The 27,731-nt window shown below is 34.2% G+C and overlaps 1 protein-coding gene across 1 annotated transcript in view; it reads right to left on the minus strand.

Moving 5' to 3' along the window:
- Nucleotides 1–27,731, minus strand: part of LOC112957041 (adhesion G protein-coupled receptor A3-like) — a 237,258-nt gene that overhangs the window by 89,972 nt on the left and 119,555 nt on the right. The window contains exons 8-12 of the mRNA XM_026050563.1: nt 26,943–27,107; nt 23,853–24,051; nt 22,882–23,031; nt 20,122–20,283; nt 16,835–17,041 (exon numbers count right to left, since the gene is read on the minus strand). Of these exons, the coding sequence (XP_025906348.1) occupies nt 16,835–17,041; nt 20,122–20,283; nt 22,882–23,031; nt 23,853–24,051; nt 26,943–27,107 (883 nt within the window). The remainder of the gene's footprint in view (nt 1–16,834; nt 17,042–20,121; nt 20,284–22,881; nt 23,032–23,852; nt 24,052–26,942; nt 27,108–27,731) is intronic.

Below are 27,731 nucleotides of genomic sequence, written 5' to 3' on the forward strand. Positions count from 1 at the left end.
GTTCAGTAAGTATAGTGAAGGATGAGTATAGGAAAAAGTTTTAATCATCTCTTCAGTCTTGTACAGGGAACTGGTGAATTACCTTGTCTCTCCCTTTTATGTGCCATTTTATATTGGAGGTAAAAAAAAAAAAAGTGGTAAACCTGCATCAGAGATATTATTTTCTTATTGGTGTTTTTTTTTCCATATTGAGTGCTATTTTCTATTGAATATTTTAAAATTACTCTAGTATCATGGCAATAGGAATGTAAGATAATAATAATCCAACTTGACTGGGAAATGTAAGAACTGTCACTATCGTTTCAAAAAATATAGTCCATTTCTGTTTTCAAAATCAGCTGAAAATAATTTAAAGTTTATCAATTTTGATAATGTAAACACCAAAGCTTTTTTTGCTGTTTAATCTAGAAAGGATATTCTAACAGCAGTGTAACACTGAATTCCTATTTTATAGACTAGTGCACTTTGACCTTTAAAATACAGCACATTTAGAGTCTCTAACTGGACATGAGTCTTTCAGAATATGAGGGGCTGTCCTGTTCTCTTGTGACCCATCTAAAAGACAAGGGAGAAGCTGAAATGTAAGCTGATTAGAAAAACGGCCAAGAACCAGTGCACAGCATCCCCTGCCATAACTGTTTGCAGGTAGAGTTCTCATAGCCTGCTTAACAGGCTAGTAGAAGTTGGGGAAAGAGACAAATCATTTCAATATCTGACTGCTAAAAACAGATTTTTTTCCTTGAATTTTCATATGCAGACTACCAGACTGAATCTAGCTTTAACAATAATAATCAATGATCTGAACTATCTAGAATATTTGATCATGGTTCCACTTACAGGTTTTCATTTAATTCCTGGTGTTCATATGTCTACACAGAAATAAAACTCCATCTCAGCTGGGTCTGGTAAACTTTCTGGCACAGTTGTCAGAAAAGCTAAGGACTAGATGAAAATTGAATTACTATTTCAGTGTTTAGGAGGCTCTTTTTGGGTCAGAACTCAACCCTTTTAGTGACAGTGTGGGAAATGAGCCCTGTCTAGCAGCTTGATAATGGGCTTCCTCTCTCATTCTTTACATACATAAATGATTTCACTTCTTAGGACCAGAGGTCTAACAAATAGGTCTCCACGTGAAAAGCAACAGTAAAAAATGCAAATTTCTTTCTACATCTACATCCAGCACAGGTAAGTGTAGGCAGACTGATTTCTCTTCCAGCTATTAGAATCTGAGAAAATTATGACAGACTGGAAAATATTTTCCTGTTTGTAAAAAAAATGACAGCAATTTAGTGCAGATGTCTTGGGTCACTAATGAGGGAAAATGCATCAGTGACTCATGAAATATCGGCTGTTTCTAGCACATGTACACTCATCACTAACCTCTGACGACAGCATCATACTTAGTAATAAAATTAGTCAGTGACGATATCCACCCCACCTTGCTTCTACAGGAGATGGAGTGCAGCAAATCCTCTTCAATACTTCCCTCCGTCTCTACTGAGAGGCAAACCAGACAGCCTACATATGTTAAAACTTTCATTGTGTTTTCTGACTTTTATAAAATTTTGAAAGAAAAGCCAGCTACTATTAGAAGGAACACATTAACATTAGCACATTAATGTCAGGCAGCGATTAGGGTAGCGCATTGTTATATATGCGATCACATTGTCTGTGCTTCTCCTTTGGTATGACTGCTCTGCCTGTTTAGCCTACAATAGTTGAACAAATCTGTCTGCTTTCTGCTACATTTCAAAAAATGCTATCCAAAAACACAAAAATTTGGAAATTACTATCACACATGAGGAAAATGACTCATGGTCCATAGAATATAGGGTAAGAAAGAGGGAGTTTGGAGCAGATTCATCAGGTCCTTCATAATACTTTGAGCAAAGAGCAAGAACTGATCAAGGAAATGTCTGGAGAAGTAAGGACTGAAAATTCCTGCTATTTAGTAGACTTAGGGAAATGTGGAGAAACGTGGCTTTTTAAAAGGTACTTTTTATAATGCGCTCACACATTCACACACACACTATATATATATATATATTATATGACAAAAATCTCAACTATAGTGCAAATATAAAACTGCTCACTGCCTTCATGTTTAATATAACTACGGGAGTACAAACTCTGGGTTCAGTTTCTAGTCACTATGTCCCTCATTGACAACAGTAGTGCCTAGCAGCCTCTCTCCTAGGAGACTAAATTACGTATCTTTTGCTATTTCATCCTGATAAGTATATACATTCTGCCACATGATTCCAGCTGAGAAGAAATAATTGAAAAGATTGCATCTGCATTGAAAACTTTAGAAAACATAGTCACAAAAAATTTATAAATCACTTTCTGGTACTTTCAGATTTTCACATCATCAAATAGAAATCAGATTCTAAAAGAAGAGACTAATTATTTTTTTCTTTTCTCAATGCCTTTCAAGAGAGCCATTTGATTTTCTATATATAAGACAGATAAGACAAGTAACTGCTGGTTCCTTGTTCTCTTATCCCAGTATTCATCTCATGACTTCTTGACACAGTGTGATAAATCATGGCTCATTCAAAGGAAAAAGTATATTTGTTTCAAATTTTCCAAAAGACGTGGAACTAATCTAGACATCTGGAAGAAATACCAGCAGTAAAATTTCCTGCTGTATTAGATTGCTAGCTGCTCACTCTGTTGAAATAGGTAGGCATATTATAACTTGTACTATGTAAATATTTCTCATCAAAGCTATGTCAAGTGCAACAGTAGGAAAATTATCTGTATCAAAATTAAGATAAACTCTACTCCTTGGTCTGTGAAAAACTTCATTTTTTTTCCTTATCATTTATTCACAGTTTCAAAATTAACACTTTCAATGCATTGGTTATTCATAGGATAGCCATCACAAGTATGTTTTAATACTCGAAAATTGTAATTTTTCCTTAGCCTTCTCCAACTGACCAAGTGAAATGGGTTTGCTTTTGGACTCTGTCAAATGACTTCCTCATTTGAAAAATTGAGTTAAATGGGCACTAAGCTTTTGTTGTATACAGATATACATATAGAAAACATCTATCTGATATCAGAGACACCTAAATCGCATATAAAAGTACACAGCTTTGCACTAACAGGCCTGCTTGCACCTGAGTCCCTGTTTCTTTTAATAAGAAAAAGAAAGCAGGTATCTCTAGAGACAAAGGCAGTGATTAATATCTCACTGCTTATAAAGCTATAGTGGGTATCTAAAGCTCAGATTTATTTTTCTGATAGCAGTTAGTAATATAGAGATTTTAAGAGAGGTTATCTGCTACAGTGTACCATAGTTTTGTCCATCACGTCCGTCACATGGCTGTACTGATGCTAAATCTCTTTGATCCTGATAAGGTCAATACAAAATGCAACAGGCAAACCAAGTAAATAATTGTTTGTTTCAGCCTCTCCACCTAACTTTGATTTATGGAGTGTTTCAGAAAAAAAAAAAAGGAAAGCCAGAGCTGCTCTCCTAACAAGACAAATGATACAGCTGAGCCCTGTTTTCTACCAACTGCAGTGGTAAGTGAAGCAGAGAGCACCAGCGTGCAGTTACTGCTTGCTCTTCATGTCCGTAATGCAAACAAAACAGGAGCAGGCACCAGCAGGTACATCTTCCTTAATCTCAGTCCTTTCATGAAATAATTTGTGGTTTATCATGTTGTAAATCTGAATAATTCTGGCCCACACATTACCACTTCAAGTTTAGGGATTAAAATAATCAGGGAAGTAAACGCTTTAATATTTCTTTTTAGCTGACTCACATGAATAGATGGCAATTGAAAATTATTAGTCTGATTTGAACTAGCCTTTGTCAAAGTAACAACAGAAAAATAAGCTTATGATGATTAATCTCATTTACCACAAATATATTGTATTTGCAGATATCTGAGATCAAAGAGCTTACAAATGCGCTTTTAAATTCTACAGTAATGAAAAAGCTGTTTAAAAATCTGATTGTTTGTGGGAGATCTGATAGGGATAATGAGTGGACATATGTTTTTCAACAGCTGCACAATATAATGCCTGGTACTGCTGGTCAGTTCTTGTTTGCACGTCTGACAAGCTTTTATTATTATTAAATAGTAAACTCATTACATAGGAAATGTACTGTGAATGTGCATGTCTTTAATCCTACTTCCCTACGATAATTAACTTATTTTGATTGATTTGTGCATTTCAGACTGAAGCATATTGCTATAAGCCTCCTGAAATATAGTGAGCATAGTTTTATTGAACTTCTCCTAACTTATGTCAACAGCAGTAGTTATTGTAATTTGGATATTTATGGAGCAGTTGCTGAGCTATTATTGTATGGTTTATATTGCACCTGATTAAATACTACATACCAATAAACTTTGTTGAGTAAAAAGATTCTAAAGCAATTCAATAATAAGAAGGACTTCTTGTTCAATATGTGTATTATGCTATTATTTTTCAATTACCTAACTAGGTTGTTATTGAGATGGTCTCTGAGGATTCCACCCAATACTCAATCACTCCGTTTCTTTAACATGGAGGAAAATATTTAGTGCTTTCAAACAGAACACAGCTTTAATAACTCAAAGGCAGATGGGTAAATAATGAATACATGAACTCATGGACATTTGGTTAATGCTGTACATGATATAGGGATAATGTTTGGACTGGTTTTCAAACTTTGCAACAAAGTTTTTGATATAAGTTAAAGAATTTATTATAATTGCGTCATTTGAAAATCTTAAGTGCACACTGTTATCTTGTCAGTTCTGTTGGAAAATGGTGGATAGAAAAGGAAGAACGCAGTTTCCCCAAAAGGGAACTGAGGAAAGATGGGAAGAGTAAAAATTATAACCATTTTCACTGATCATTAAAATATTGATTTCTGTCAATATTCAGGCTGCTTTGCTCCCCCCCCTCTTTATTTTTTAAACCAATCAAGAAGCTAAATTTAACTGTACATAATTTAATAAATGCCATTAACTGTATGCAATTTTTTAAATCCCTAAATACTGAAATATATTATGCATCTGTTCTTAAAACCAAATGTAAACCCCTTGATCCTTCTTACTATGCGTTTGGGTGTGTCTGCTCCAAAAAGCTGACCTGTCCATTCAATGGCAATAATCACAGAAGGGGGTTTTATTACCAAAATGCTCCTGTATTTTACCATGGATTGGCTAATAGATACAGAACAGATGGATTCACTTCTGTCTTCCTATTCTACATGTTGTACAACCTGTAGGAATGTCAAATTCCTGGCAAGTTTGTTTGAATACAGGTGGATATGATAAACTGGAAATGCAGACACTTCTTCCAAGACACCTCTTTACAGAGCAGGGCCACAGAGCTCCTAGGTTTGTACAGAATTTTCTGAGCTTGAGCAGGAAGGAGCAGAATTTACTCTACCAAAAAGCACGCTAACTGCATCAGTGCTAAGCATCTGTCTTCCTGCTTAAGGGTCTTAACATGCTCAAACTGCAAAAGAAGTTCTTATAAGCCAACAGCATAAGCAAATATAAACAGATACAAGATGAGAAAAGCAGCCCGATATCTTGACAGAGGCTGTCAGCAGCTTTATGAACATTTGTTGTATCCAAGGCTCACAGATAAGTTTTATTTCATTCACTTCTGCAGGCTTAGATGTTTGTTTACAGAGATAAAATCTGAGGAATTAATATGCATTTTCATTAGATTGCATGTGCCTACTGTGCTCTGTCTGGGCTGGCTGCATGACCCTCTATTCAAATTACATTTACTGTATTTTCATTTTATTGCTGCCTATAGGGCATAAGAAATGTCTTAATCGCTTCTTTTAACCAGTCATTTTAGAGGTTTTTTAACTTTAACCCCCCGCACCTGTCACTAAATTCTAACAAAGTTCCTGTTATGCAGTGTGTCATATTAATGACATAGCAAAATGGAAGTAATCATTAAATGTCAAACTGGTGACCATGACATATTGGTAATGATGTGGTCAAGTAAATCAGCCTGAGCACACATTCCTCCCATGCAGTTTTAAACAACAGTTTATGAATATTTTGTTTTGGCTTTGCAAAATTCCTCCTCAGGAATTAAAAACTTTTAGAGTTTTAATGATACCGTGTGATAGCAAATATACAGTATTTTTCAGTATGGAGTCTGACAGCTAAAACTATCTGCCTTATTTCTTAGCAGGATAAGGAAAGGTCATTTGGGACTGCTGCATGCCTTAATAAGAAAACAACCTACCTGAATATAATAACAAGGGGAAAGGGAGAAATGGGCAGTGGGAAAAAATCTGCACTTTCAAGACTGATTTAGCAAGCAGATACAAGGTTATTCTATATGTTAGAAGTAGTATAGGATAAGACTACACACTGTGCAGGAAAAATTGCAGGTAATATCCAGAGAGAGTACATGTGGTGAGAAGGCTGGCAATAGATGATCAAGGAAAGTTAGAACAAATGGATTAAAAGTCTCAATTTAAAATGAATTTATTAACTCTGCTAAGACCTTTCTGGTGACATTTTCATTCAAAACTGAAGTGGCCTTAATTCAATTTAGACAAATTCATTTCCAAATTAATTCAATACAGCTGAATTGAATAAAAGCCACCGTGATTCTGGATGAGGGTTCCTGAAAAGGGATTCACTTAAACACTTTCAACGTTCATTTGGATTAATTTTTCCCCATGTAGACAAAACCCTTAAACTGAATGGGGAGAAGAAAGAATTGACAAATGAAGCGATAACCCTAACAAGTTTTTTTTCCCCCCATTTATGGTGTTGTTAAGATATCACTATAAATGTATGTGAATTCTGTAGCCTGTTCATTCCTTGCACTGATGATGCTTAATTTAGTGTCCTAGAGTTGCAATCTCACTCCAGAACTTGTTCACTGAGCTGAAAAAACATCTTTTTCCTGACTCTTCAGGTTATATAACACATTCTTCATGACACATCTGCACATTTTGCTCACAGAAGGTGTATTTTATTATTCTATTCTCCTATCCATAACCCTACAGAGCATTGGTTTCATTTTAAAGAAATTTTATTCACAGATATTGACAGTTATAAGAAATCTCCATTATTTGGACTGAAATATAGGGCAAAATTTTTTACTATTTTGCCACTTTCAGGGATATTGAGAAATGAACAAATGCACAGTAGCTAGTATCAACTGTATATATGCTCCCCAAAATGGAAGCATATAGGAAAAAAAATCTTTTTGATACCAAGATACTTCACTCTTCCCATTGTTAATTGTTTTTTAGGAGAAGCAGGTTTGCCAAGACATGTCTACTACATAGCAATTTAAAAGTAAGTCTGAACAAACACATTATAGGCTATCAAGGATGAGCAGATGATTAGCAGAAGCAATTTGTTACCAGCTCATGCTAATAATGTTTCAACATATACTGCATATCCTACTTTCCGCTCTTTAAAATGCTAATGGTTTAGACTTAACATAAATTAAAGAAACACAGAGAAAGCAAAATAAGTAATTAAAGATATAAAAAAGCACCTTTTAGAGTTCTCAAAATCAAGAAGCAAAATGATGTCTTTACTGACAAACTGGAAAGACATTTCCAAAAACTCACAGATCATTAATCAAGCCACCTATGGCCTTTTTCAGCATCATGAGATACAAGTTAATCTGATCCTCTCTGAAAGCTCTTGAGCACAAAAGCAGCGCTAGAATTTGCACTGTGGAGAAAAAGTTCATGTGAAGTTTGATTCAGCCTTTGGTTTGATTTGTTACTTGGTAGAATTAGACTAAACTTTAAGGGTGAGCTGCACTTTATTTCAAATAAAGTGCATGCCTTCTGACATATACTCCCATTAGACACTTACTGTAGTCTTCACTTAATTCAGACATTGAATTTCTGAGAAGGGATGCTTAAAATATAGATGCCAAATCAATCAAGTACATTGAAAGCCCGTAGAGACTGAGAAATCAGTGTTCTGCTGAGCAAATATTGCTAATAAAATAGTTTGCATATGGAACCCTCTTTTATGTGGAAATTAAGAATGTGCACATTTAAATGCTCAGTACCACTTCAACAGTACATTTGATGTTCTATGGCATTTCTGTAGATGACATTGCTCTTATGCAAAGTGCGGCAATAAAGGCTGAAGAAACACAGCATAGCTGTAAATAACCCTTCAGATCAATGAGTCTGATAATTATATGCAACTTTGATAGACTATATTTAGCATGAGTTTCAGATCTGTGACACACTTTACACAGTACTGACACCAAAGCTTATGAAAGGCAGGTTTTCTGTTTAATATAACGTCACACAAATATGACTTTTTTAAGTGTCAAGTCCTAGACTTACTCTTTTTCTTTTAGAGTGGCAGCATATGCCAGTCAGTGAAGCAGAAACTACACAGCTGTTACATCTCCTGTATGACCTGTACATATTGAATTAGCCATTGTGTTTTTCAATTCTGGTTCATCAAACTTCTAGTCTGAGGGGCTTTAATCTAAATTTAGTAAAAGAATACCTTTCAATGCTATCTTGTCTATCCATAATTCATAGCCTCCAGCCTCGTTCAGAACTAGAGCAATTGGAGCAATTGGCAAGTTTTTTTTTTTTTTTTTTTTTTTCCAGGAGACGCAGGATGCAGGAGAAAAATCAGTACAAAGATTAATGGCAGCAAATTCTCATGACTGCAATATGATACTTTACAGAGATATAAATATACATGCACAAAGAATAGATGCAAGTTTGTGACAAGCATCATGATTCCTGTTCTTAGATTTTCACATGTGCATTCATTGTACCTTAAGAATGATAAGCATATCTACAGCTGAGAACATACATAATTTAATTTAGAGAATAAATCAACACAAATGCAGGGAAAGACTTAATCCATTAAGATCTGACAAAAACTTACTATCATTTCTGTTCCAAAGAACCTATTTCCAGAACTAGCAATTTTTTGAATAGAAACTATGACTCACTTAAAAATTCCATAATAAATTTATCTGCTAGTATGATACAGAACATCTCTGAAATTTCATTGAGTAAGAAGTGCAGCTGAAATAAAAAAAAATGTTAATTCCTTAACATATAAAAGAAACTTTACAGATTTCCACCAGGCCCAGTATCACACACCTTCATAAACCTAAACTACAGATCACCAAAAGCATGGGAAAAAACGTTTCGTGCACAACCATGTAACGTCCAAGGGAACATTTGCAGAAATATTTTAACTAGGATTTTACTTTCTGTGTGATGGGGAAAAGCTCTGAACCCAAAGATAGCTCAATAACACATGAGTCTTTCCATGAATCCACTAATTAGTATAGCAGCTGTTCTTCAATTCTTAACACCTTCCCTTCTTTGGGGGAAAAAAATCCCCCAAATTTGCATTCCTTTGCTGACATCCACTACAAATCCTGTAACTACTGCCTGACTAGATATAAAATCTCTGGAAACTCTCCCCAGTAAACATAAAAATGATACTTTCCTAACCACCACATAGTAAAATTACAGATTAATTTCTCTGTGTCCACAAATCCAAAAGCCATTCCCAAATCTCTAGCAGCCACCTCCAGCACTGCTGCATTCACCCCAAGCACATCACCCATCTAAAGAGCAGCTCCAGCACCACACTGTCCTTCTTTCACAGAAATCGGAGTTTCCATCCCTTTGTGCAGGACACCCACGCAGAGGACGTGCAGACTTTGAGTTCCACCACATGAACCTCCCTCGCCCTTTGGCCCCTGGCCATTTACCCCTGAGTACTGCATACAATTGTGGACTGAAATCCATGTGGGAAGTCATTCGGCAAACCCTGTTAGGGGCAGAACCATCCACATTCACAAAACATTTCCAGCCATATCACCTCCTAATCTTCAAAGCCATCTATTTCAGTGGTCTCTTCGTGGCCATCACACTATTTGTGGTCCTAAAACTTTTAAACACACTTTCACAATTACTAAAATTATCCACATTTAGAAACTGGAAATGCCTGCTGTAACAGCAAAGGTAGGTAGCAGTCAATTAGCTAAACTACCACTTAGAGAAAAAAATTTTGAGTAACCGAATGCAATTACTTATTGGACGTTGAAGTATTTTCTATTAGAAAGCATCAATTTTCCTCAGCAAAATCAAATAGGCTTTACAAAGAAGAATTCAGAACGGAGTAGCTGGAACTATTCACCTTTGATACAGATCTATACCAAAATAAAAAGCTGATTATTACTACAGCAGCACAATTATAGTAAGTCTAATAAGAATATATAGGTATATATACCTTTAGATATATTTTATAATATAATAGAGATACACTAATAGAAGAATTTCTAAAATGTCAATGGGAACATCTCTAGACTGTTGTTTTACTTGTTCATTATCACTTTCATATAATTAAACTAAAAAATATGTTTTAACAACTAATGTACTGTGCTATTAACTGTTACAGTGTCAATGTGTTTTTGCGATGAGATTTATGTTAATTAGTCTACAAAGTATTATTTAACAGCAGAATGCACATGAGGGAGTCTGGTAATTTTGCTTCCTTGGTTTATAATATAGAAACTAATCTTACAATGCCCTTTGGGAAATCCTAAGGAGAACTTTTTTTTTGTAATAAGGAAGATGATGCAGAAAATGAGAACAGTCTTTTACCCAACTATTCTAGACGAGAAAGCAACTGCTTTAACAGATCTCTCAGGTATATATTGCCAGGATACATAAAATCAATATGATTTGTCCCTGCTCAAGGACAGAAGCTTCTTTCACAAGAAATCAGAAGTGAGTTGAAGTGACAGAATCTTCTATCAAATCCTTTTGTCCTTGCATTCATTCTTCTTCTATTCAAGCTATTCAGATTTCTATTCACCTCTCCACACATATAGAAATCTGAAATCCAAATTATACTTAGTGTAACGGACACCTTAATATCAGTTATAAAACTAAAAATTTTAAACAATACTTGCCTCAAGAATATCAAGACAATGAAATGGAGAAAATACTTGCAGGTGACTGACATTATTTGCAGAATGAGCTTTTTATGTGCTAAAGAAAATGCAGCAAAGGGCATGATACAGGAGTGTAATTACAGGTTTTAAAGATTGCTCTTAGTAGAAGATATTTATAAAATAGAAGAAAATGATACAGTTTTCCTACTCTCATATAACTTTTTTTTTTTTTTTTTTGGTACAGATATATGCTAAACAAATGTAAGAATTGCAGAAACACTTACATGCACCTAACATAATAAAAATTTGTTAAACATGTATGGCATTTTTAACTGCCATACTATTGCCAAACTATTTTGGCATTGCTTCACTTTCTGAGTGTTTAGAGAGATTTTTTTTTTTAAAACCACTAAGACTGGAAAAGAACACGTAAGTATACGCAGTGTGAAAAAAACATATTGCACACACATTACCAGATTACATAAAATGAACATGTAATAGTGGGCATAAATATATAAATAGACACTTTGAGAAGGAATAGAAGGGGTGTACAAATATCAGCAAGTAATTTGAGAACTCTAGAAATGGAAAGAAAGGAGTTTTTTGTTTTGTCTATGTTTATCGCATACACTACTAGGCAGCTGGTTATGACTGGATATAGTTAATTATCCATAAAGACTACGAACATTTCACACACACTAAATTATAGTGAAAGGCACTTTTATTACTAGAGCTATTTTCTGTAGCTTATAACTTTCCCCTTCACAACCCTTCTTTAGCTTTCTATTTCTGGACTTGATCCTTGCCCAAAGATGATCTTTTCATATGGTCGTAAAAACCTTATATTCAGTTGTTTTGTGCATCACTGTGAACACAAATTTCTACATATAAACTTCGCATTATTTACAGATTTACAGCCTGTCAAGTCAAAGTTATGCAGGAAAAACCCTTTTCTTACATACTGATATTTTTCATTAAGTGTCTGAGAAAACCATAGTTCTAAAATTTATCAGGCCTTAAGGTGCTGTAAGAAAATAATCACAGGATTTTGCCAAAGTATTTCATAATTCAGATCTTCTTTACGGTCAGCACATTTAAAGCATAGTACCAATTTGTCTCTTAACATTTTATAATATGGACATCTCCTGTAATACAACCTGACAAATCAAATGGCTTAGAAAAACATATAAGAAATAAATAGAACTGAAAAGTTAAATGGGATGCATGAAGGACAATGTGCTAAACTCAAATTTAAGAAGTCAGGCATTCCATGTGAAAAAGAAAGCGATGGTTGTTGCACCTTTGACGCTTAACTCACTAATTCAATCCTCTATTAGATGAACTATGAAAGAGAGGGTAAGATCTTGTTATTTAGCAAGTGTTTTCAATGAAGCTGAACAGTAAATTATTCTTATAAATTACTTACCTCGAAGTCCAAACATGAATACTGACTCTACCAGCCTGTATAAACTACACACTTGACTGTGATAATACAAGAGATTTAAAAATTTTTCCTACACTAATGCGTTTTTACTGAAGGACAAGAATGGTTAAGTGCCTCTCTGATAAGCTGCATACTGAAGGTATTAGGAGCTTGGGCTGGAATAAAGATGAGGTTCAGACCATACTTCAGGACTGCTAGCGAACAGGAAACTGTTCACTGAGTTCATATGCAGTGACATTAAAGTGCCATTTTCTAAATCACTTTTCACCCAAGAAAATCCAATTCCTCAGCAAAAGATACCTATTAACTACAGAAATGGGATCTAGGAGAAGATAGTTTGGTTTAAGTACTACCAGAGGAAACTTCTCACCTGAACTAGTGCTAAATGCTCCTTTTGAATCTTGCAGATTGGTTATTGACTACAGAGTTGAATTTGATTTTAAAAATAAAAATTCCTTATTGAACAGAAATAAGAGTTTATTTAGGATATTTGGATTTGGAATTAGGATATTTAGGGTATTTGGAAATACCGGTAGCTATTCTATAGATGACCTAATGCATAGCGGAAGCAGAAGCAAAAAGCGGTATTTATTGATAGCTGACTCCTGAATTTTCCTGTTTGCAAGAGCACTTCAAGTGATTTTAAACTATTTCCTTTTCAAAATTTAGGCTTTTTAAATTGGTTCTCGCTTTATTTCAATCTTCAATTTTTCCTTCCCCTTTTTGGGTTCTATATTTCCTAATAACATGATTAAGTTAAATTTTATACAGACAACTACAGCATCTGTTTCTTAACACGCCTAGAGATACGGCTATGGGCAGTCTACAAAGGTTTAATTGGATTATTAATAGAGTTCATGCTCATCAGTTTCAACCTTTACCTATCAATTGCCTACAGATCACTCGCTTTTGGTATTTTGCAAGCACTTTTGCAGTTTCATTACTATCAACAGAACTGTCTACCAACATATGGTACAAATCATTATTTCTGTTTACTGAGTGATTTATGGTATTTTGCATTTGAAGATGGTTACACTTTTCAACACAAGACAAAAATCTCCGTATAGTAATGACTGAAGGATAACTGTCTATACTTCTTTAGAAACAAATTAAAAGTGTAGTTATTATTTGTACCTGATGATTTTTATTGGATTTTTCTTATTCACGTCCTATGTTAAACAGAGCAAGATGTGAACAATAAATTCAACATGTAAAATGAAGATCTAAAGCACCAGATATACTGACTATTATTTTCAAATACAGTGGCAAAACCCTAGTAACTGGAAGTATCCCAGCTCCATTACAAATTCTGTTTTCCTTAGCTTTGCATAGCACAATCAAGTAGGTTTATAGTTTGCCTCTATTGAGCAAATACGGAAATAATTTTGCTAGTGGATAATGATAAAGAATCCCATTTTCTCTTATCAGTTGCAATTCTGCAGATCATTTTATGTAACAGTGAAAAAAGAAATGAAGAAATATAATTCATCTCAAACTGAATTAAAGGAGTGCTTAACCCAGAAGTTTCAGAGAAAGGCTATGAATGGAACCCCCTGTTTTTGAGGATTAAGTTACAGAGTACATTCAGTCTGTTTATTCACACATTACCTTTATACCCTGGGAACATTTTCCTGTTAAAATATAAAGCCATGAAACTAGCATTGAGTCTAAACTATAATCTGCTGCAATGTACAGTAGATTCTAAAGGAATACTACAGGAATAGTATTTCAAATTCATATACATGATCACTAATGATCCACTTAGTAAAGTCACTTCTGTCAGAATATGTGTAACATATTACCATTTGGAAGTAAGTTCTCTTTTATTTCCTATTTTCTTCCTTTGTGCAATCAGTAGTGAGAGTTTCTCTTTTGCCTGTTGCAGAAAATCAGCTAGATTAGAATTAATCAAAATATCTATTTCCTGAACTGGATACATGGCACAACTTTTGCACCTAAAGCAGTACGAAGGCAAAAATCACCTTCATTAAAATGCAATCCTTGGACTACAGTTAAAAATTCACTCCTTGTGCTTATTCACACCCTGGCTGCAAAGTTTTACTTAGCATAATTATGCAAATATTGTCCTGTCAAAGACTCAAAAATGTGGTCAAATTAAGAAATGTTTTGCTGGACCATATTCTACCTAGGAAGGAATAGACCTTTCTCCTTTTTAATTTTTGTCTCTTTTAAACTTTCCAGTTGAACCATTTTTGTTTTGTTTTCAGTACAGTTTTGTTTTTCAAAGTCTAAGAATGAAGGCCTGAAAAACAAGTTTTTTTTTTAAAAAAAAAATCACTTATGAAGCATTATCAAATTTAAATATTTCCAAACTGAAAGTTAAAAATTCCTGAATGTTTACTAGCAAGGGAAATTTTCATTTTTGTAATGAAAAGCATCATGTAACTGCAGTGATCTTCCTCTAGTAAACAACCATTAATTATCAGCTCTTTGATTCATGCTCTTACTCTGTATAATTTATAGATAACAAGAATTTCATTTATTTGATACTTTTCTTTTTGTATCTTTTGTATCTATCTCTCATATTTTGTATAAACAATGTATTTTGTTTATAAAATCTTTGTTGTTTTAAGAAGAGTACAGCTTTCTGTCTTTGAAAAAAGAATGACAGACTTCAATAGTTTGGCATGCCTGTAATAATACTCTGCATGTGTTTTTGGAAGTGAAATGTATGTCTAAGGAGATCGTTTTGTTTTCAAGAAGTTACAGAGTAAGAAGAAAAATTGAATTATGAGCTTACTATGAAGAACCTTTCGACAGTTTCCTTTTTAAAGACTCATTTGAGTTGCAGGACTCCGTTAAGCAACAAAATTAATTACCAAAATTTTACATTTGCGATGAAATCTTACATGTGATTACAATTATAGAACAATACAGCTCTGAAGAACATTATGAAACACCCAAATGCACCTGTAGTCAAAAGCATAATTTTGTCTACTGATACTAGAAATGAAAATCATATTTTCATAGATATTGCAACTTGGAGTTTCGCTATAAAAATGGCAAAACCTGTAAGCCAAGATGTTATTGAGCACTTTATATTGCCATTTTCTGCCAAAATCACAGAAGGACTGCAACTAGAATATTCTGCCTTACTCTGTATATTTGGCACATGTGTACTCAGTGATGTTAGAGATGAGAAATTTCTATTTATGATAGAATGAAATATTATAACGGGAGAGAGACATCAGTGTTTGAATATCAAACTTAGAAGAGATGCATTGGTGAGAAACGTTGGTACTGAGTTTTAGTAATGAGGAATACAACATATACTGGAAGGGCAAATAAAGAGACTTCCACATCTCTCTCTCTCTGTGTGTGTGTGTGTTTAACATACCAAAAACCAATCCTCCTACACATCACAGACCATTCCAAAGTAGCTAGCAAGAAGAAACCTTGTATCTTTCATATCACTCACATTTCATTTAATCTTATGGAAGCCAAACGCTTTCCTTTTTAAAGGCAGCTTTCCAGGTAAGCCTATAAATAGATAAGTTAACAGAGTCCAGGAGGAAATGCACTCCCACCACAACCTGAGACTATTTTTATGTTCGTAAGATGGCTTCTTTTTGAGAGCACTGCCTACCACCTCGCTGCCTGCCTAATCCGGAGAAAAGATTAAAATACACCAAAAAGAAAACAACTCCCATCAAAATACTTGAATGAGCTAGTAGCATTAAAAAGCATTATTTTGACATACTAAATATTTCAAGAAATAAGCCTATAATAAATAAGATCCTGCTGAAGGATAACAAGAACTCAACTCAGCAATACTTAAATTTAATAACATGCTCGGCTAAATGCAAAATTCCATTTCCTTCTAGATCAAAATTTAATTGTTCCACTTCATTATTTGATAGTAAGAATGCATTCTATTAAAAGGCTTATTTATTATTGTTTTTCTTGGGCCAATACTTAAAAACTCTGGTATAACACTCTTTTTCTGTATAAAGTTTATGATATATAAAATACAATATAACTGAGACCAAAAAAAAAAGATAATTTCCCTAAAATAATAGATTTGTGCGATGTAAAATCCCCTAAGAGCACCTGAACAAAACAAGTATTTCCAAATTACTTCAAAGAGATTACCTGCACAAAGGAAAGTCGCTGAACTGGACACAGAGGAAGAAACAGCAAGATGCTTACTCACTTCTGTTCACATCCCGGGTTCCACACTAACGGAATATCCACAACCAGTCAACACACCAGTTTAATGCCCCTTACACATTGAAATTATTAACAAGTTTACAAAACTAATAGACTATAAAATATAGGTTTGTCAAATGAATATTCTGCTTAAAGGTACTCCTGAAAACACATGTAAATAGATAACATTATATTATGCTTTCAAGAACAAATTTTCTTTTTTTTTGTGTGTGTTTTCTAAACACTAGAAAACACTAGTTTTGAAACATGCTGAAACATGTTTTCAAATATAACCAAATGGTTCTGACTTACTCTGGTAGAAGAATTCACCAAGGAACTGTTCAGATTGCCAGTGTTGCACTTGAAATTCAAATGTTGATCAGGGTGATGATGCATTTCCCAGCTTCCCACTGCTGACTTGTCGGAATTTGCAGGTAATTTCTGGAAGGCAGTGCAAGTCATTCCTATGAAACTAGATGGCTTGATCATGAAGGCCTCTAGAGCGATATTAAGGGATACCTGTCAAAACATTGAAAAGCAGGTGTGTTGCTAGCATATTTAAGCACAACTACATTATATGTGCATTGAGTATTTACTGTGCATGCATCATAAAGTGTTGTGCATGTGCACACTTCCATACCTATGCATATGAATAACAAAGAAAAATGAACTTAAAAAAATGAACTTGCACTATTCCTTGCACTTTTTTTTTTTTTTTTTGAGAATCCAAGTTTGTAATACAGAAAAATTATCCACTGGATAATGGAAAAGTCCTAACACCTGAAAAGAATTACGGATAAATATTTGTATCTGCTATCTGCCAAGCAGCTCAAAAATACACTGCTTGCAGGAGACTCATCCATATTATGGAAAAAAACTAAGCTTAGTTTAGACACCAGTCTGGCTACAAGTTTTCTATAATCCTTGATAAAGTCATTTAATCATGTATAATTTCAAGATTCCTGCTGTAGAATGGGTAAAACACTAGTTCTTTATTTTACACTTGTGAGTTGATACTGAATAAGTAATATTAGCTAGATAACGTAGTAATGAGGATTCTGGTGATTTTACAGAAGTGGACCCCATTTAGATTTTTTTTTTCTTTTTTAATATGAAATTCTTTAAACATAAAGATTTTCCACTCTCAAAATATTCCTGTAAACACCTGGCAATATTGAAATGATATGAGCCTACAACTATCTGCATATGGAAACAGATGGGTAAAATTCACAGTAAAATTAAGTTCCTTATGCAGGACTGTAAAATGAGCTATAAAATGGATACGGATGAATGCAGAGCAAAATTATCCATGGAAACAAGCTGCAGTCAGAAAGGTAGGCATTATGAAAAGCCACAAGCTAATCATCTCGTCTCTAAATGTTACAGATATAGAAAATGATAATTTGGTGCCTGTTTTCCAGACCTCAGATAAAGGCAGCATTCAGCAGAAGGGTCAAGGAGGCTGTGACGTGGCTGAGCTGAGAATAGCCCTGAAGGGAGCAAAGACTGAGAGCATAAACAAAATGCCCCATTGCAGTTAGACTAAAATTAGGGGGGACTTGAAGATTACTGTGCACTCCTGAGAAAGCACTAAGGAAATAAGTTTTTTCCACTTGCATGAAGTCTTTTTTTTCCCAAAATACACATCTAACACTCAATATTGCCAGGACAATAATTAATGTCCTGCACTGAGGGCAGAGCTGTCATGGTTGGGCACCCTTGGCGGGTTGTTACATCACCTGCTCCACGCTGTATTATAAACGTGTACTTGTACGTTGAATAAAATACTCAAGTACGATCTCAGAAGCAGAGACTGTATTTATCCCTCATTTATCTAGCATTTGAAAGATGCAGCAGGCCATTCTTGATTTTGTATGTTCTCTGACACCAAGAGAGATTTAGGCGAAGCTAAATGAATGTATCTGTTGCCGTGTTTGCCTGAGCTTGAAATTAGTCACCCCACAGCTTCATGGATTTTGAAACAAACAAACAAAACAACACCAAAAACCCATTTCCATCTTTCAGAAAAGTAAAACAGTAAAGGTCAGGGCTCTCAAGTAGATTTTCAATATATAGAGAACACAGCCATGCATGTGGTATACAACTTACATATATTAGAGGCATATTTTTTTTCAGAAACTGTATTATAAACTAGCAGCTAAATAAGCTTGTTGGTTGTTTTTTTCTGCTTAAATAAAACCACAAAAAAACTCAGAACAGATGCGATAGCTGCAAGACAGTTTTCTGGGTGGCTTCCAGAAAGAAGGGAAGTATTGCCTGAGTTGGCCAAAAAAATCCAAACCTCCACAGCTTTGTTTATTTACAATTATGTAAGTGTAAACTAATTCTCCAACAGAAAACTGCAAGAAGCACAAAGATAAACCGTGGCAAAAAGGTTATAGACACAGATCTATATTTGAGTAAGCAGAAGAGTGTGATAGGAATGTCAACAGGTTCCTAAGGAGCAACAAGAAAATGATCAAAAATGCCAAATGACCTTTGGCACCTGACATTCAAAAGAAATCATAAGCATCTAGCAGCATAAGCATCTAGCAGCAGAGCTCCTCTATGCTGTCACATTGTAAAGGCCTATTATTATTTCTGTACCTCGATATAAATAACTCTATTTAGTAAATGTTACTGTTTCATGTAAAAATGAATAAAAAACCAGCCCAATATATTTTGTTAGTTTATTCTGTAAGTGAAAAGACTACTTTTCCAAAATTATACTGTAAGACTAAGGTCATTCTGCTATAAGGCGGTTCTGCCCATATTTCCATTTTCTTTTTCCTTTTTTTTTTTCTTTTTCTGTAAGTGAAACTAACATTGTACTCATTTTTACAGAGTTTCTTAATGTAAATGCAGCCGATAGTTGAGAAAATAATAAAAGCTGCTCAAGATAGAGTGGGCAAGGAAACCAGCCCAAGGAACAATGAGTCTTTAAAACATTTGTCTAAAATTCTAAGAGGATTAGACTCAAGCTTCTGAATTATATCCATTTCTCCTATTTAAATGTTGAAACTGATAAAAAAAATGAACGTGACATGTATGTATACAAATGACGAATTCACATGAGCTGGAGGCCAAGGAACATGAGCAATTATTTCAAATAGCTAGCTTGCTTCTAAAAATTAAATCTAGCCACAAATTAGTGATCTTTATGACAAGAGACACCTTTTTTGATCAGGACTTTCTAAATGCTTTAAGCAAGTATTATCTAGAATCCTATCTGAAAGGCATATTAAATTCTTCGGGCAATAAAAGAACATGTTGTCTCTTATTAAAAATTTCACTTACTCAACTTAATCCTTTCAAAATGAACCCAGATACTACAGTGACGATAAAAATAGAAACCAAGTGAAGACTAAGAACACCAGAGAGACAGTGTTATTATAATAATAAACACAATAAATCAAAGTCAAAAGGAAGAATTTTAAAGAAAATCAGTGATATCCAAAGACTTTTTTCAGTCTTCCAAATAGAATCCAGTTTACCTGCCTTATATACATTCACCTTCCTTCTCTGTATAGTAGATGGTATATAAAAATGTGATATCAAAAGATCTGGCTAAAAAGTAATGTTGTAATTTTATGACATGCCTTTGATATAACTTGAACATTGTTGGTCAGCACTTGACTTGCAATGTGCTCTACACATCGTACAATTCTGGTGCACGCCTTGTCTTCCTTTTGAGCCATCCACAACACATGGTCATCAACCAGCATTATATTGCTGGCAATTTCAATCAGGGCATCTCCAATCTGGGGGGGGAAAAACAAACAACCACCAAACAAAAGATAGCATTAAGTATTATCCACAAAACATGGAAAAAAGCACATAAGAATGCAAAAGAAAGCAGGTATTCTATTTTGTAATAATAATTAAAAACATTTTTGATTCTACTGAAAAAAAAAAAAAAAGATGGAAATACAAAGACCAAGGAAAGAAAACAGAAGTACAGTTGAGTTCAAGGAAAAGTCTTTGATTCACAATGCTAAAGATCATCTCCAAAATTCACCAAGAAAATTGAGTCCTTAACCAAGTGATTAATGGACTCCTAACTGTAAACTGGGAAAGTGAAAAGCAGCAGGAAATGGGAAAATGTGCCTTCCATATCAAAATTACCACCCTCTTTCTAAAACTAATTAAAATTGACCACGCGCCTCTAAAGAACTGCCCCATGGTTAATCAATAGTTTTGATAGGAGAAGAGCAGCAATAACATATTGGAAAAAAAAATTTTTGTTTCACACTCAGGAGAGTAAGATATGCACCTATATTGTTTTACTGGCTATACAGTAAGTGTGGTTTTGTAGCTTTGGATGTTTTCACTCACTCCTGTGATTATAATGCATTCTATGTGAAATTCTTTGTGACTGTTCCAGAAATATTTAATCCATTTTTGAGAACATAATTACTAGATGGTTGTAAATGGCTTTTGACAATGTAACAAACAGACTATTGATTCAATGAATAACACTAAAACACATTAAGAGACTGAAAGGAACGATTTACAAGAAAAGATTAAAGTACACACTGATCAGCTAAACAACAATTAACTGAGGTCAGAAAAATAATCTATAAATATTCAAAAGGTGAGGAATAAGGAGAGGAGGTAATTTATGCTATAATTAAATGCATTAATGAAGAATAAGTGTATGACATTAAAAAAATGGAAATTTCAGCTAACATGCATACATCTTCCTGGCAGTGAGTTGCAGTATATTGACAGGTGAGCCAACTTATAATTTATATATAAAGAAATAATCCTGTGCTGACTGGGAAATAATTCCAGAGAGGAATTAGCACCGAAATTCAACCTGTGGAGCTAGATTTTTTATTTTAATTGATTTTGTTAATTCACAGAAAATCTCCATGTATTTTTATTATTTTCTAATGGTTTCCTCTAATCATTGCCTCAGCTGTTAATCAACTATAAACTAATATACTTTTGCTCATATGTTGCCCTGTAGAAAATGAAGTTTGTTCCCATTTTTAATCATATGAGTGCCGCCTCAGGAATGAAGCTATTGCTACTTTAAATGTGCATGTATTTTTTGTATCTTTTGAGTAAGAGTTAAAAATGGGTGAATAGAGGGCTCAAAGTATGAGAAGCCTGCTTAGTGAACTTGAGGGATGCAAGAAAGTGTAAAGCAAAAATGAAAGTTAAAATAAGGGACAAATTAGCAGAAATGCTCTAAATGAAAACTATAAGGGATAATGAAATAAGAGGTGTTAAAAACGAGCAGCGGAAATGGAGATGTTTTGACACTGAAAACCAGAAACAAATCTTATCTGAAAGGTGGAAGAACTCAAGAGATCAGAGTTGAGCTTGATTTTAGTGAATAATGCATCAGCTGCCAGTATGATAGGAAAAGGGAAGAGACTTTATAGATGTATCAGACTCCTTCTTTTTGAAGGGTAAATTTTTATTTTGTCAAAAAGCTGTAATGTCATATCAAGACTTTGAGCAAGGAGGCCGAAATACATTTGTAGCTTTGAAACATGATTCTTGGAGAGCAGTTAATAATACACTCTTGGTCTGGCATATGATGATGAAATTGGCTTTCTCAAATTGGCACTAAAATGTTAACTATTACAAACCCCAGAGTCAGAAAGAAATGAACATTGCCAAACCAAAAGAAAACAAATATTTTAACTATAGCTATCATGTGTACAAAAATTACAGGCTATGAAATCTTTATGCAAGCAGTTACCCTGAAAATTAACAGTAAAAACTATTATGAACATTGCTGTTCTCTATAAAAAGCTATTTTTCCCTTAGGGTTTGCATAACTCTCTGATTAGATTTCCTTGTAAAAATGCCATACATTGTGCTAAAAGTTTCTGTAGAAAGTTGTACTTAAAGACACATTCACTCTCTTCATGTGAAGTCATACAATTTCTAAACTCAGTGAAAATTTCCTCCACATTTATTCTACTGAATATAAATGGAGGAAAAAAAAACAAACAAAAAAAGGCTTTTTTAGCTCCTGGATACTAGTAAGAACAAGATTACTCCTAGATACGGAAAGACAGAGAGACATTCTTATTTATTAGCCATAGTGAAAAATAAAATGACAAAGTAAACTAAAATGTGGCTCACTGAAACCCAATATGAAATTTTAAGCAGCAATCTCATCTATCAGGCAGATGCGATGGCTCAATCTTTATACCCTTTATGCTCCTTTAGCCATAAAGAAACACATTATAGTACAAGTGGAATGGTAGCAATCAGAAGATCAGCAGGCAATGTTAGAAACTGCTCTTCAGGGCATTCCAGCATACATTAAGAAAAGGACCACGTGTGAAGATTCACTTATACATAATACTTTTTCAAGTATTCAAAAGAAATCTTACTTCCTCAACTTCATCCACAAAGACAATTAGCTTTTCCATTATATAAGCCAAATATATTACATCCATTTTATCCGCAAAGTGGGAAGCACCTCTTGTGTAAGCTGTCAGCTGGCGGGAAAATTCAAGCACGCTGGTCAAATTGATGTGCATCTGAAAATACATCAGAATTGTTATGTGCAATATATCACCTAGATCCATTCTTTAAAAACAGAGGTCATCATGGCAATATGAGGTTGGAGGAAAGTCTAGCGACCTCCAGTCCAATGTGAATCAATCTATCACTCYGTAAATTCACTGAGCGCTCTTAACATAATGGTTGCTCTTATCTAAGCAGGAAAACATCTGAAAACAAACTCTCTGTGGTGGTATTTAGCTCTATTTATTGGGAAGAAATTATCTTGGAAATTGAAAGTGGTAAGAGTTGGCATGGCAAAGGCCTGTGCCCCTGTCCATTCTGCTCCTTTTCTCATGCAGCATTTCGGTCTGCTTCTTATCTTTCTCTTCTCTCTCTTACATAAGGAACAAAGTGAATATTACTTTTTTCCACTTTGAAGATAACAAAAACACCTTCTAAAGCAATCTTCATTTCTACAGCTCTCTTGTGGAACAACAGAAATAGTGAAAGGCATTCAGTCAACAAAACTCTGACACAGGCCTTTAAAGCAAATTAACATTTTTCTAGTAAAAATGCATGAATGAAAGACAAGAAAGTGAAGCCTGATGACCCTGCCAACATTACTAATGCTCATCTAGACTTCAGGAAGTTGGAGTAAACATAATTAAAATAAAGACAATAAATGCTGGGCCTTTATTCCTATTACAACTTAAATGACTAGAGAAATATGTTGCATTTCAAGCAAAACATTCTGCTAAAAGTCAACGTATCCCAAAGACGTGGTTCAACAGACATTTTCTGGCAAGCTATTCAACCCAATTGATGATACAGAAGAGAGTCCCAGATTTCATGTTACCTGACTGAAGGCATGAAGAACTTGAGTTATTTCCTGTGAATAAGGACACTCAGAATAATTTTCTTCATCCCAGCGTCCAGTTCTATTACATTTACGCCATGCCTTAGATTCTTCTGCTCCCTTGTGAAAGGCAATGGAGTTAAATGAATATTGAAGACAGGGATGGTAGGCAGTTATCCCAGCCAGAGTTTTGGGCCATCTGTGAACAACACAACGTAAAACAGCAATGTGGAAACATCTTACTTAAAGGCAACTTACAAGATACTATATGAAGAATATTTGAGGAAAAAAAAAGTGGTAATGCTTTATAATAAAATAGCCTTGCTTTATAATATGCTTTATAATAAATTACTTTGCATTAGAATAAATTATTTTGTTTCATTGGAAAATGACAAAAATATGCAGGCTTGAGTCTGGCTGATGACACATTAATTCTGCATTAATTCTAGCAAGGTGTTTGCTGCTAAAGAAAACACATGTGAATGACATTTCCCCTACATTCATTTTTTGCTGACTGCACAAAGCAGAGCAGAAAGTCCATCAGGCATAAACTAAAATCTATAACAGGCAATAGCTCCAAAATGAGCATGACAACCTCTGTCTCTCATTGTGACCCAACAGCAGAAAGCCTCCTTGGCCACAAAGTCCTCAAAAATTCCTGTACATAAAAGAAATCAATAAACAAGACGGAAAGAGTGGAGCTTGCAACTCATGGAGGAGGACATAATTAGCCCTCACAAATTAAGTATTTAGGCGTAAATGATTTATTCACTGTGGTGCTAAACCAATCTTTGAGGAAAAAGAATAAGACAAGAGAAAAGAGTATTGTTCTATTTAGCTAGCAGGTCTACTATGTGGCATTCTTGCTCTATCTGCTTTATTCTCTAGAACTGCACAGTTGGGATATATTTCTATTGGTACCATATCCATTGCTTTCTCCAGAGAAGTATGGACAAAGCAGGGTCAGTAATTAGAAGGACTCGGACAAAAATAGAAGCATATCATCAGCAAGTTTCCAGGTGCCCATAGCATGTCTGGAAAGGATGTGGTTCTTACTTTAATTGCACTGATGTAATGACTGAAACCAAGCAATCATAAAAACAAAAATATTCTGCAGACAGTAAAACAGAAGCTGTATCTTGACAATTAGTTTTACTCAAAAAATACATATTTGGCTCTGCCAAATTTTAAGATGCACATGCATTTGGACATAACAACCTGTCAAGTTTTGGGATACATACGTTTTCTTAATTTCAAATGAAGAAAAGAAAAGAAGAAAAAATATTTTCATTTGTCACAGGTGTCACTGGAATAATTCATTATGTGATGCAAAAACAGCTGATGCAAAAACAAACCTGAAGAGAGTTTCAGGAAAAACTGAAACATACACTGTATTATTGTATATTTCTTTTTCCCTCTGTTCTAAAACGCCAGAGAGAAAATCTTTCACTCTTCAGTAGAAGATTTGTGTTAATCCAACTGGACTACCAGTTAGCACCTTATCTGCAAAGCAAAACTAAAGAGGCAATTCTGAAACTAACTGAGCCTGAGCACAGGTAGTACAATCTGGCCTTTCTGTTTAGCAAGGCTAGGACATAACACCGCCACTGTTTGGATTTCAGAATATAATGAAATGAACAGTTTATAGTGAGCTGAAGAACAAAATAAAATCAAAATATTGTAATATTGTATAGAATATCTTTCAGTACATAAGGTCAGTTTATTCTGACTTACAGTGCATAATTCTTATTGCAGTTCTGCAATTATAAATACCAGCTAGGTGGTCTACTATAAAAACTATGCTTCCATAATGCTTAATACTCTACTTGCATACTTGCTATGTTATCGAAACATCAAAGACCTTTTAAGAAAAATTACGGGTGTGATAGCTGGATCTCCGCAGATAGAGCTCTGGAATAATTTCAAGTGCTAATGCTAAGTTTGTGCCTGATAAATTCTCTGCAATTTTAAATTCATTCCCCTCAACTGTCAAAAGAATCTACAGACTCAGCATCCTTTTGATATATGCTTTAAAAATAAATTTGCATGGACTTTTGGAAAGATGGTCAATAAGGAGAGAAATGGGCCCTCCTGCTCCTTTGATTTAGAGTGACAAAATGCCCCTGGTGTTAGACTATGCAGTCTGTAGGATTTATATATTTTTTATTTATGATGAAAAGGATTTCATTTTATGGCTAAAACATGGACTTCATAAAGTTGTCATCCAAAAGATTCACTATGTGTTATCTGATAGGATGCATATATTTTTTAAAGATCTAATTAAAATGGATTTAAACACATTCATTGTGGCAAATCCAGTGACAGCTTTGGCGTGACAAAAAGATGTCTATCTAAGATTTTCAAAAATCTTTAATGGATTAAAAATATATTTAGTAAATTCTTTATACTTGCTGGAACTGAGGTTAACCCATAAGTTAGCTTTCTAGCACTAAAAAAACATATTATGTGAATGGGTTTCTCCTCATTTCTTGCAGTTTTACTCCCAGCTTATCAAAAATAAGAACTACTACCAAAAGACCCTTAAAAGAGTTTTAATGATAAAATGAAAATGAAGAGAAGATCTGAGTCAGAAATATTTGCAGGAAGTTCTGATGTTTAACTGAGAAACTCTTGCTATGGTCTTCCTTACCTCCAAAGAACTATTCTCCTCATTATTTACTTGCTAACAAATTACCTTCTTGTTTGATTTCTAAATGAGAATGTTGCCATACATCAATCCCAGTGTAAAGCAGGTACTTATATTTTGTTCAAGAGCATTATGCATATCACTAAAGTATTTTACGAGCCAGTTGAAAACAATATCAAATTCTGAAAAATTGTTGACTTTCTTCAACTTATGGATTTGAAATAAAATTTAAAAAAATGATTGTGAAAGTAAAGATGAAACAAAAATTTAACAATACTGTGCAGACAATAAGATTCATAAAGCAGGACTGATGTGTTCTCTATTTATGCTATATATTAGGGGTACTGTGTTTGCCCTTAAATTTTTCACAATGGTTTTTCTTTGCTGAAGTGTTTTTCTTAGTGTTTTGATTCTCCTATGAACTATGAACCATAAAATCATACCTGAAATCACCCTTGTTGTTAATTACTCGTTCTGCAGGGCAATAGGGTGCAGCTGTCTCAAGTACCACAATCTCCACTTGTTTAGTGCTATTTCCATAAGAATTGTTGACTAGACATTCCCAGTCTCCAGTTGCATCAATGTCAATACTGGATAAGATAAGCTCGCTGTAAAAATAAAGATTAATTATTGAAAATATTATATAGAGATTAATATATTAAGATTTCTTCAGAGCTCTTCAAATGCTATTATAGGGAAAAACAATATGCAATGCTTTGATATTAAAATTTTAGCATGACTACCTTGGATGGACCACTTAAGTCATGAGCAGCTAACTCAGGGATTACAAGTAACCACAAAAGACAATCCAGTATTTATCAATCCCCATTCTCCTTTCCTCAATTAATGTGAGATGATGTTTTGTTTGCTTAACAAAGCACTTAAAAAAGAGAAATGTATTTCAAGTCGACAAATACTGATACTTCTCTTAATATTCTGCTACTGACAGAATTCAATTACATCTTTTCCCTACCGAAATGCAGTTATTAATGTCAAAAAAGCAGGCTGCAAAATATCTGAAATATTTACTTTTAACAAATAGCTAGTCTTTGAAAATGCCTTGTGGCTTACACAATTAGAAATTACGTGGAAAGAAATGGGGTACATTCAGAGAGTGGGGAAGCTACATAAAGAAAGAATCACAGAATTTAAAAGTTATTAAATTGATCTCAAATCTATCTTAAAACAAAATTTAAAATTTTCTTTTGGGGGCACTCAGTATTTTTGCAAAA

This window comes from Nothoprocta perdicaria, unplaced genomic scaffold (genome assembly GCF_003342845.1).
Source record: "Nothoprocta perdicaria isolate Ctin4 unplaced genomic scaffold, notPer1 scaffold_7, whole genome shotgun sequence".
Lineage (NCBI taxonomy): Eukaryota > Metazoa > Chordata > Aves > Tinamiformes > Tinamidae > Nothoprocta > Nothoprocta perdicaria.